Below are 13160 nucleotides of genomic sequence, written 5' to 3' on the forward strand. Positions count from 1 at the left end.
TATTAGAATAACTGATGTAATTATACCTGCCTAATTGTGGAGATATGTTATAGGAAGTCTATGGTCTTTACATGAAAATAACTTCTTATTTCTGTAATTCTGTTTTAATTTCTCAGCAATATTTCAGAAAAGTCTAAGTTTTGCAGATAATTTGGTTAATTAGTTTTGAACTTTCAGTACTGTATTATCAAAAGATGTTTCATTTTCTTATTACTTTACCGTGAAGTATTCCTGAACAAAATTTTTGATTATACTTACTAGCCTAAGCACCAATTTTGAAATGTCTCTCATTTGTCTGACTGAGCAAGAAATTGGTTGCTTCACTAGACCATCAGACTGAAAACAAGAGGAAAGAAAAGTCACGTTAACCTTATCAAATGGGGGCATGTTTCAGGGCTGAGAATGTGTCAAAGGCAGAAGAGCATGCCCCGACTTTTCCGTGCACTCAGGGTTGTATCATATGCTGTAGGTAAATTATCTGTTTTGTTAGTTAGGCCAAAGTGTGGTCTTTCAGCTAACTGTGAAAGCATTCTTGAAAGCCCATGAAACCGTATTATTCTAATTACTATCACAGGGGATTGATTAATGAATGATGAGGCCAGGTATTATTGTCATTAAGTAGACCATACTCAATTATTCATCCCCAGGTCTGGGGTTACAGCGCAGAGTACAGTGCACACTGTACCAGAGCTCTGAGACCCAGAGACCAGATTACAGTCTTGGTAGATGGCATTTGTTGAAAGCAATTCAAGAGGGTAGCACATATCTTTCAGTCAGACATTCAGGTGGTTTGCAATCTGCAGATAGTCAAGGTTTACAAGTGAAGGTTAATTTTATTTTTAACTATATAGCAAAGAGTCTTTAAATTATCTAGATAACTACACAGAGCTAAGAAAGTGGATTGACTGAAGGAAAAAAGATAAAGATGTTTCCTTGAGTTTTGATTTATAATGACTTTCCCTCCTGCTTTCTGGTATTTACCCAGGTATCCTACTGTGAAGGACACTGTGTTTCCAAATTTGTGCATTTTCCTTTTGTACCTTGTATCTAACTGCATAGTGCAAGATGCTGTTTTGGTTAAGAAATCTGTTATCAGGGAGCACATGATTGGCAGGCACTTGTTTTCTTCTTGCTGAAGCTGTACTGGTTCATTGCAAAGGTCATCCATAAACACAATGTTAAGGAAAGCTGTTTCACTATATCCCTATATACAGGCATGTCCCCTCTTCTGGACCGTAAAGAAACAATCATGCTTTTTTTTTGTATCTACAGACATCAGATCCCAGGGAAGGTGAAGGAGCACTTCTTCACAAACAGTATTTCTCAGCTAACTCTGGCTCTGTTTTAAAAGGATCCCCAAGATTTTTCACAAATTAAGTCTATCTTATTTACATATCTAGTGATATTAGGAGCTAGGGATTAAGCGCACTTTGCTGTTCTTTGATTCTTTTGTTGTTGTTGTTGTTGCGTGTGTGTGTGTGTGTGTGTATGTGTGTGTGTGTGTGTGTGTGTGTGTGCTAGAAACAAAAATAAAAGAGCAGGGCATTAGGAGAAAGGGAAACTTATGTTAGTTTATGTAGTACCCAGTAGTCCGGACTTCCTGTGAAAACCAGACAGGACAGGATAGGATAGTGTCTGGATTAATTAATTCTTCTGTGGCTGTGATAAGCTACAGTCAAGAGCTACTGAAAGAAGAAAGGATTCATTTTGGCCTACAGTTTTAGGTTCTCGAGGGATGAGCACATCTTCCTAAAGAAGCCATGGAACAGGCAGGAAAAGGATCTGAGCAAACAGGAAACTGGCTGATTACATCTTCATCTATACACAGAAAACAGAGCAGAAAGCTGCATCATGCTATAAAATCTTAAAGCCTTCCCCAGTGTTATACTTCCCTCAATAAGGCTACATCTTCAAAAGGTTCTACAACCTAATCAAACACCACCATCAGCTTGGGGCAAGCATTTGATGCATGAGCTTTGGGGGACATTTTACAGTCAGATAACCACAGATGGTATCGGAAAGACAAACCTAATACCACACTTGAGGTCAAGAAAACTATCAGTAACTAACAATAGAAATAGTAAAAGCTTTTAAATATTCAAACAAATTTAGTGTAGCTTTAATAACTAATAACATCCTTATTAGTGTCAGACAAATATGGTCCCATATTATTAAATGAATTTGGAATTAATTTTTTAATCATTATAGTTGGACTGTAATACTCACTTGCTTCTCTCTGAAGTTTTATGATTTGATGTTCATCAATTCATAAAATTAGCATAATTATCTGTTCACACTATTAAAAACCTTGGCCTGAAAATCGAGTAGAATAACTATTTTCTTATACTTCTGGCTGTTTAGATAAAAAAAATATGCATGTTTGTTAATGGTCTATTCATATAGAAAATATTCTAAATTCAGCAGGGTAAACAGAATAAAATTCATAATTAAAATTAAGCGTCTACAATCCTAGATATGTGTTCTTTCTATCTAAGAAAAGCATCTGAAAGGTTAACTTTTTTGGTTTTGAATGATTGAGAAGTATCCAGCAAGAAAAACAAATGAACAAATAGAATAGCAGAGAGAAGCATCAGATGGATAAGCAACAGCCAGTAGAAGGGGCTGGAATAGCCTGAGAGAGGAGACAAAGGTAGCATCATTAAACCAGGGCCCTATAAACACTGAGCAGAGCGCAACTGAGGAAGCTGAAGCAATCCGATGGAGGTCCACATTGAACTCTTTCCCCATGGGTGAGCTCTTGGCTTCCTTTTCCCACAGAAAACATTTTTCCAGTAGAAACATACATAACTGGTTTTTAAAAGTTTACCTTCTAGGTGTTCTAAAAAGGATGCAATGTTTCCAGTGCCCCTCTACTCTTGGTGTGTTTGCTTGTTTATTTTTCTCTTTACCTTATTACACAGCTAGAGGAAAAGCATCCCCAGGAAAAGGGGTTTTGGAAATCCAAAGGTTTGCACAGCACATAAAGTTTACCATTGGTAGTACAGTACTTATGAATTAGTCATTTTGTTACAGTTAAATAAAAAAATTCTGATTTGATGACCAATAATATTTTGTTCTCTATATGGATTTATTATAACAATGATGTGATATATGTGTGTATTTTAAGATTTAGAAATTTTAATGCCATATATTTGAATTATAGTCAGTTCTGTTATGATACAAGAGATGAGTTCCTCTAAAAGCTGTCTTCAGTATATGAACTTGAACAATAAGTGCAATGAGTTTTATAGGGAACACGGATGGAATGCAATTATTCAGAAACATTTCTAGTGACACATTAGAAACAAAAGGAAAAAATTAAGAAAAATAACATTAACATTTAACACAGGTTTTAAAATAGAAGAGCTCTACAGTACATGCAGCATGTCGCTTTAAGAAGGACTTGGGGAAGTTTTTTTTTTGTTTGTTTGTTTTTGTTTTTGGTTTTTTAAATGATTGCTGTTTGTGAATTGAGAAGTGTGAGGGGAAGTCACCTTGACAACGAGTGGGTGTGGCTTCTCTGATACTTCAAGTGAGGCAGTGAGATGAGCTATTTGCCTTCTGCACATTCCTGATGCTTTTTGGCACCGATGAATATGATTTTTTATACTCACTCAATATCTCTGATGAATAAAAATGCAAGCAAGCAGAGTCAAGATTCATGTTTTGTTCAAATTGGTCTGTGGTATATATCAATCACATTAGAACAAATTTTAGTGTTAGGAAATAAGCAATGTTATGGTTGCAATACTCACAGCATTCAGATCACATATTCCTGCAAACCTCTTGGAAAGGGGTAAAGGAACTGTTGAGACATTGTTGGTTGGGAAATACTGGCCTGTTAAAGGCCCTGCAGTAACATGTTCTGACCAGGTAAGCTGGGTCCTGAGGATGGGCGTTTACATCTGAAAAGCACCAATCATGACCATGGGGACAGAAAACATCATAAGCATGGGCAAGGTCATGGAGTCAGAGCACAGAGGCTGCTTAGAACAAGCAGAACCTCATCTGTACAGAGCCTCTGGTTTAGCATTTTACAAAGTATGTTCTAAGAACTGCCCCTGTTCTGGGCTTAACATTTCCACAACAAACGGTGCTTCAATTCAATGCTTGCTTTGTCGCAAGGGCCTAAAAACTGATTCATGAGATCTCAGTTTATAGTATCTTACACTGCTAAGTATTTAAAATATAACTGCTTTTGATATTATTTTTCAATCAATCTTTTCAACCCAGAGGTCATGCTGAATATCAGTGTTTGGTATAGCTAACATAGTTAACTCTCTGCCATTTCTAGGGCATTGCCAATTAAATCTCAGAGAATGATTATAAAGAGCATGATCTAAGATCTGGGAATGAATATCTTTAATGTTTGTGAATGTGGAACATAAAATCACTAAATCCAATTTTGCAGTCAACTTTACATCTTTTTATTGAGTATCTTCCATGGTCAAGAGCAATAACACAGGCCAAACAAATGGCCTGATGTTCATGAATAATTTTAAATGTTGTTTCCTGACTGTAGAGATTTCACCATGGTGAGTGTGTTTGTATGCCAGATCCTATATGGGCCCTTTCTCTCTGGTGTGTAAGGAAAGACCATTCCTATCTCTGATGAGGTAGCTAGTGTTTGGTAGTTTTTTGATCACTGTATATTACAAGAGTCTGTGCTTAGCATGTTTACTTAGGAACATCTATAAAAATCTTTTTCTTTCCTTCATCTTAAAAGACTTCCTCTGCATGGTAGTGAGTTCACATAGTCAAGCCTGAAGGGTTTCATTTGGAAAACCTCACATTTAGGGGCCACTGAACTGACTATCACATTGAACTGCAGAATTGCAAGCTCCATGAATTGTCCTCACGAGTCACATGTTCTCTGGGCCCCTAGAGAAGCCAGAGCCACCTCAAATTTCAAAGTTCTTTTCCTGGAACGGACATCAAGAACTCGAGAATGTTAGCCGGGTAGAATTGATAGAATTTAGACCGGGTGGCAAAAGCAACAAGCATGCTAGTTGGATATCTGTAGTGAGGGTGCTTACAGAGTCCCAGCTGCAGGTAGACAACTAGTCTCGTGCCCTTATTAACTTCTCCTGTCCTTACATGGTGGACAGAGGATAGCAACCTCTTTAACCATCTAAGGGTTCTCCTTTCACAACCTAATTGTCATTTGTGTATATGATATTGTAGTTGATGCCAGATAGTGTGGTACTCACAAAATGGAATTACCTGTGGCATTGTCAGCATGGGGTTTGTGCACATGTATTTTATGACATTTGGACAAACACAAAATTGACCATTGATGTATGTCTCAGACCACAGCTCTTTTGAATGTGTCCTTGTTAGAACACAGTCTTGTTCTGTGACTCAGGACTAGAGCTCCTGAAGTGACCACTCCATAGCTGTCACTCTGTGGATTATACTTACAGGATGGGATGAGAGGAACAAGCATTCCATACCCAATAACAATCAAAACCACATATGTAACATGCTCACATTCTACATTTTAATAAATCAGTCTACCTTTTAATGGGCACCGATATGATTACTGAAAATATATTGCTGTTTAAAAGACATGATTAAAATTTAAAGTTAAAAAAATTAAAATCACACTATATTTAAAGTTTAAATTTAAATTTCTTTCTGAATTTTAGACCTAAACTCTCGTTCTCTCGTTTTCTTCAACTCCATATGTTTTGGAGTGTGACTTTAGTGCTTTAAGCAATAAGTGCTCTCATGAAACTAAATACCAGGTCAATTTGTCCTCAACTCTTTCTTGTTTTTGTATTTTTCATTATTTACTTTAAAGGAATCTTTTTTTAAAAGGGGAAAAAAAGAAAAAAAAACCAGATTTCCAGAATATGACATAAACTTTAGGTTTCATTTTCTATAGATTGGAAATGAGAAGGACTAGGATTCTCTGTTTTGACAGCTGGCACAAAATCCCTTCCTTCTGATGACTCCGGGTGATTAATAAGTGAGACTAAAATATGTTACTCTTCCTGGTCAGAATTAATAGCACATTAAACATACATTAAATGTTGCTGGGTTATAGACTTTTACAAAGATGCTAAAGTCATTCTTGAATATTTGGTATGAATGTAGAAGTGTCACTGCGTAGGTTTTCAGAAGGGGTATATGGGAAGGAAGGGTGCAAACCAGGGTGTGTGAGGAATAAAGGAATATGTTCAATATGCTACATAACATCTACATTAACAATGAAAGGTCTGTAGGTTATAAAATATAATGTAGATTCAATAGCTATGGGTATGGAGAGCGCAGAGGAAGATAGAAAACCTAAAAAAAAAAAAAAAATTAAACATCTCCTAAAACATGTCTGCCTCCCTCTTTTCTTTCTTTCTTTCTTTCTTTCTTTCTTTCTTTCTTTCTTTCTTTCTTTCTTTTTTCTTGTTACAGGGAAGCAAAGAAATTTGTGAGTGAAAATGAAGGAGCTCTTGGGAAAGGGAAAGGAAAGAAGTGGTTTGCATTTAAGATGATGATGGCTAAGGTAAGCATTTTCATAACTCAGTCTGGTCGGTGTCACAGTGACCCCGAGAGAGAGAGAACGCTGTGTCTGTTCTGAGAGGGCAGAACCAATTTTAACTGTTTGTTTGCATATATCAAAGGCTCATATAGTAAATGCATGAACTATAGCTTTTGTGTTAAAATTAGGGGGGGTAGGATTATCCTTTAAGACAGAGTGAAAATTTTAAATAGTTGCAAACACTGATTTATATAATTTATACCTTTTATGTCATTTATAATGTGCATGATTTTACCACTTCCAAGTGTAAAAGACTCCATTTTTATTTTCTGAAGGTTCTAGGGCCTCTGGTCAAGGCCTTTTCTAAATGTCTATAAACTCAAGGGCCAATCACTCAATAATTGACCCCATACCCTTTTCCTTTTCAGTCAGGAACATCAATTATAAACTGGAAAGAAGACAAGAGAAAATAATACATTCATACAAACACAGATTTTAGATAAATATAGGAAAGAAGCTTCCTTTTATATGCACTTTCCGTGGCCAAGCATAACACTGAATTTCTCTATAAAGTCACACTTCTCGCAGGGAAGTACTTCCATAGGTATTATTAGCCTCTATTTATAAATTCTGTACAAACTGTATCTAAGTGTATTCTATTGAGAGAAAGGTTTGTAAGGGAACTGAAGATCTTCATTTTCATTTAAATGCATTTAAATAGTTAACTTTATTTGCCTTTTATCTTTTCAATGCCTTCAGTCATTCTGTATGTGACTAAGCTTGTTTCTTGCCTTTTTATTGCATGATTGGAGTCATGGGATAAAGCTCTTGTTGCTATGGGGGTTACAGTTCATGTTTAAAAATATTGCATTATGTATTTTATGAAGATGCCACAATTTACATATTCACATATTCTATTGAACATAGGCATTTGGCCATTCCTAGTTTTGAGTTCTGTAGATTTAGACAGTTGTGTCTACATAGCTCGCATACTGTCCTGTCATAATGAACACATGTGGAAAGTTTGCTGCCTCACTGCAATGTCTCCTTTGTCCTCTCAACCACAGATAACCTGACACTGTGGAGTAAAGTGGAAGGAAGACCTTTGAAAAATGAATTCATCATTTTTCTGCGATACCATCACTTACTATTCAGTTTTCTATTGTCCTTTCTCAAAATGAAGTGTCCCATGTAAACAATAATCATGAATTAAAATGACCCACATTCACACAAACTACTTTAGGAGATCAGATGAGGAAGATACTGTGTCTTATTCATAAGTCTATCAGTTTCCCATGCATTGGATATTAAAAGCGAAGTTTACGGCAATCACCTGACTAACACAGGTCTTGTATGGTAGAATATACAGGTCTCTCTGAGTGGTCAGTGTAGTCCCTCTAAAATAGAATCAGTGAGTGTGTGTGTGTTTATATTTTTTCTGTTTGTTCTGGAACTAGTATGTGACAATGTTGCTGACTGTCCTTGACATTGCTATTTGTGTGGACAGTCTGGGATTGTAAGCATGTCTGACAATCAATGTTTGTTTGTTAAATTAAGGTATATGGTAAATCGAGAATAAAGTGAATTCTGCTGTTATCCCGTTTTACAGAACGGCAGTATTTGGTAACTTTTTCTTATGATTTGGAGAAATGGGAGAACAGATATTTAGAAACAGAAGTTTGTGCTTTACTAGTATTTGACTTTGCTTTCAGAAATGGGCAAAATTCCTCCGTGATTTTGAGAACTTCAAAGCTGCTTGTGTCCCGTGGGAAAACAAAATCAAGGCAATCGAAAGTAAGTACTCACCAGATCTAATTAGATAAGGAAAGCTCTCCGAGAACAAAGTCTCATAAGCTTTCCACAGACCCTTTCCCATGTAGGGACTCTTGGAGAAATTGAAAACCAACCAAACTACCAACACAAGTAACAAAGCAAAGCCTGACTTCATCCTGGTGAAAGTGTGTGTTAGTCAGCTGGCTGCTGAGATGAAAACCTGAGCTAATAGACTTGAAATGATAGAATGTTTATTTCGGCTTACTGTTTCAGTGGTGGCTCAATACATAGTCCTGGGATTGTGTGGTAGAAGTAGACTGATCCCTGCACAAAACCAGTGAGGATGTAAAACAAGACGCAAGGAGGGGCCTTAGTCCTGTTCTATTTTCTGTGTTGGGCTCTGAATGACTTAACTTCCTTACTCTAGACCTTACTCCTCCTAACGATGCCCCGACCTCTGAGCAATATGGGTAGGGAGCATTTTAGATTCAAACTGTCATTGTACCAGTACTTATAAAGGACAGCACTGGAGATGTCATTTTCTTGTTTTAGTCTAAGCAAAGTACTTCTCTCCCAGGCAGGAAAGGTAAGATTGTGTCCCAGGACACTGCCAATTCTGTGAAGGCAGTGAATAACATACAGTAAACACATACTCTTTGGAACTTTAGAGAGAACCAAAGGACCATTTTTAAAAACAGTAAGACTTAGTAGCTCACATCCAAACTTAGAAGAAGAGTAAACACAAAGAACCTGCTATCTAGATGTCATAAAGAACTGTCATTCTGTGCAATGCTCAGCGTGTACAAACAGGCTTGTTTAATATAGTTCCATTTGCATAGAATAAAGCAACTAAAATTTAAATACTGCATAAGAGAGCACATCGGTAAAAATATTATATGTAGAGAAAAATGGATATGTGGGGGAAAAATCACAGTTTTGTCAGGCATGGCAAAGAAAATGGCTTCTATCCATGCCTATCCTGATCTGAAGCTGGCCTTCCTGCTGGCTAACTATGACATTGCATAATTGTTACGGAAGATAAAACAGCTGATACCTATTTCACCAGCATGATTGGGCCTGTTTAGAGGTGGCTGTCTCTCAGGCCTTGGTCCTTCATTAAATGCGTCATTAATGGCAGTGAATTAAAATATATCAGCTCATGATTTTCATGTCCCTCCATGTGTTCCTCATAGCATGCTTTTCTTGCCAGATTTCTCTTCAGTGTTTCTCCCTTTTCATTTTAATAATCATTTTATATAATATCACTTCACTTTATGCTTATTTTTCTTAATAAACATAAAAGCAGTTTTTTCATTTTGGTTTTTTTTTGTTGTTGTTGTTGTTGTTTTTGTTGGTTTATAGACAGAGCCTACTTGGCACTCAACAAATATGCAATGAATCAAATCACAGATGTATTTTCTAAAGGTCTATTTAACTTCAGATTTTAATAGAAGGGGTTTCATAGACATAAAAAATTATATTATAAAATCCCTGGGTTTCGATGACACTGCTGAAAAATATAATCTATCCCTGAAGAACAGAACATATGGAACATTAAGCTCTTGTTTAAGGGCCAGTAGGATGTGTGAGTGGGCAGACACTGCTAATTCTGATGAACTGAGTTCATTTTTCCGAACCCACAGGGAAGGAGCCAGATCCATGAGCTTCCTTTGACTCACACATCTGCATCATGACATGAACACAATAAAATAAGAGTTTAATATGATTTAAAAATTATAAAACATATCAAAAAAAAAAACCTTGATCAATTTACATGGGAAAAAAAGTTGGATTAGTTCTTACTCTGCTAAAGATTGTCTGTCTTTCTTTCAGCAAGTTGATTTAACCCTCTGGTCTTTACTACACTTCTCGATCAGATGTCAGATGTATTATGAAAAACTTGCCAGTTTTTATAAATATGTAGAAAATATACCATAACAAAGAAATATATTTTTCTTTTTAAAATACAGTAGAACATATAGCTTTCAGCCTAATTCAGTAGCAATGCTGTGTTGATTTGGGTTTTATAAACAAAGGTGAATTTATCTTGATTATAATTGTATACAGGAGTGGAACATATATGTATATGAAAATGAAAAACTATATGAATTATTCATACACACACACTCATAATCACTAGCTAGCTATTGTGTCACAGACATTACTAGACGCTCACATTTTCTTCTATTACATCACTTCTTTCTCCAGTAAATTTGAAGCAGCTAAGCTGGTCAGTTAACCAAGTATGGACTATTTTCTGTTCCACGTATAATTTGCTGTTTGTCCTATTTTTTTCACTGGGACTGATCCTTCTCCTCAGCTGGGAAGAAATGGCCTTCTCTCAGCTACCACTTTAGCTGTGACTTACTCAATGAGACACAGGACCTCCACTCCACCAACATCACTTCACCTGGTTTTAATGTATCTGTGGGGTGTCCATTTCCTTCTTAGTACATAGTAATGCCATAGTGTTGGTTGAGTACAGTGTAGTACACCTGAGAGAGAGATAATACAGAGCCAGCCTATGTAGCTGGTTACTCTGATCAAGATTTTAGAAGCTTGCTTTCTCTGCATGGCGAGCACTTCTGCCAGGTCAGTGAATTAGGTGTGCTGCAGAATCCATGGATAGTTAGTGTATCTAGGGAATGTGTTTTTTATTTCTCAGTTCTTCATGCTGAGGATGTTATTTCATGACATATTCTATTCTGTGGCATCCAGTGTACTATTATAGTCATAAGCACGCCACATTCTTTCAGATTATGGTTTGAAGGAGAACTCATCAAATGTGTTCCTTGAGCTATTGAATGTAATTACCATCTCATAGGCATTACTCTGCCTGGAAAAGCATATTTCTAAGATGGTCTTTGAGGTTGAACTGAATGGAGAAGAAAAAGCAATGTAATATGGGATCTGTTCTCTAAAGGTGAAAGCCGTTTTGTCTCTGCCATCTGTACACATTGGAAGGTCTATTTTGATCTCTGGTCCTCTATTGTTATATCCAGCGCTTCATATGAATGTTTTAGGTTTGGTTATTATACAAAGCCATTTTCAGCCCAACAATACATTATGTATAATTTACAATGAAGCTTCGATGTATAGTAACATGTAAAATTATTTATGCTCTTGAGTGAACATTATTGCAAAACTTAAATGGAGTACAGATTTTTACCATGTGCCTATTTAATTATATTCTCAAATTCTTTTTAGAATAAAGTTGGCAAAATATGTTCCACATTTATAAAATACATTTCATAATGAAAGTAACATGAATGCTTTTCTCTGGAAGAAGTGACAGTTTAATTATACAGGAGCTTCATAAAGAATATTTTATTACTTTGAATGTTAGGACCATTTTAACATATATGTCATGTTATTTTCAAAATGATCTTGGCATTGGCTAATAATTTCAAAAATGCTCAGCGAAAGTCTGCTGTGTACTGTGTATCTTTCTAAGCGCTATCACTACTGACAAAGATGGACCAAAAAAACTCTGCCCAAACTGGTTTACTTGGGCATGTGTTAATGTTATGGGCAGTTGGGTAGAGAGGACAATAAAATGTAAACTAGAAAATAAAAATGGCATGGATTATGGTAAGTGATATGTGCTTATGTGCCATATAAGACATGCCATTCCTTTTTTTTTTTTTTTTTTTGTGGGGTGGGTTAAAACAAGGTTTCTCTGTGTAGCCCTGGCTCTCCTGGAATTTACTCTGTAGACAAGGCTGGCCTAAAACTCAGAGATCTTCTCTTTGCCTCTTAATCTCTGCTAGGATTAAAGGTGTGTGTCACTATGTCTGGTTTAAGAAATTGTTTTAAAATAATTATTTGTTGCATATACACTTTTACAAATAAAAGGTAGAAACAAGTTTTCATAGTAATAAGATGCATGTTCTTATACTTATGTAGTTAAATCTCAGCTGAAGAGTTGGTATGGCAGGACACAGCACTGTCAACACTTTTCAGAGATGACTGATATTTTGGTCTTATAACTGTTAATGCTGAAAATGCCACTGTGTATAAATATGCAGTTTACAGCGTCAGATGTATATTTAGAGCCATTTTATTTTTTTCTTACCAATTTATTTATTTTTTTTAAAAAGAGGGATACATATACAGATTTTTAAAGGCATTTTGGCATAACATTATCGAATATTTTTGTCAGTACTTAATTGTTTTAGAGGTTTGATAGCATGCATTGAAATCCCACTAGTTACCATAAGCATGAAGTACATGTAGGACATAATGTAACATAGAAACCGATTTCTTGTTAAGTATAGATTAAGCATAATGATCGGTGAATACCAAAAATTGCCACAAGGCTTTATTCTTAGCTCTTGGATTGTTAGTGATTTAAGGTCCAGGTGTACCACAGTCTGAGAGGGTGCTGTACATATATTTTTTCCCAAGAAGAACTGAGGCTGTCTTTTTCTTTCTTTCTTTCTTTCTTTCTTTCTTTCTTTTTTTTTTTTTTTTTTTTTTTTTTTTTTGGCCTTTGTTTTTCTTGAACTTCATATAGCCTGTGAGTTTTTTCTGGGGGTGTTCAGAGCTTTCTGGGGTTAGTATCCAATTATCAGTGACTGCATATTATGTCTGTTCTTTTGTGACTGGGTTACTTCACTCAGGATGATATTCTCTAGGTGCAGCCATTTTCTTAAGAATTTGGTTAAGACATTGGTTCTGCTAGCTGAGTAGTACTCCATTGTGTAAATGTACCACAATTTTTGCATCCATTCGTCTACTGAAGGACATCTGGGTTCTTCCCAGCTTCTGGCTATTATAAATAGGGCTGCTATGAACATTGTGGTGCATGTGTCGTTATTGTTTGTTGAAGTGTCTCTGGGGTATATGTAGGGCCATTTTAATTGTCATAAATACTGTCTAAATCCTGAGGCAAAAGTAATTCAATAAC

General features: G+C 36.0%; 1 protein-coding gene across 1 annotated transcript in view; it reads left to right on the forward strand.

Annotated features, from left to right (window-relative positions):
• TMC1 (transmembrane channel like 1) overlaps nt 1-13160 on the forward strand; it is a gene marked incomplete at both ends in the record, with an annotated part of 121683 nt that overhangs the window by 43365 nt on the left and 65158 nt on the right. The window contains 2 exons of the mRNA XM_080912910.1: nt 6412-6502; nt 8191-8272. Of these exons, the coding sequence (XP_080769036.1) occupies nt 6412-6502; nt 8191-8272 (173 nt within the window). The remainder of the gene's footprint in view (nt 1-6411; nt 6503-8190; nt 8273-13160) is intronic.

This window comes from Micromys minutus (assembly GCF_963924665.1).
Source record: "Micromys minutus genome assembly, chromosome: 2".
In the NCBI taxonomy this organism is placed as follows: Eukaryota; Metazoa; Chordata; class Mammalia; order Rodentia; family Muridae; genus Micromys; species Micromys minutus.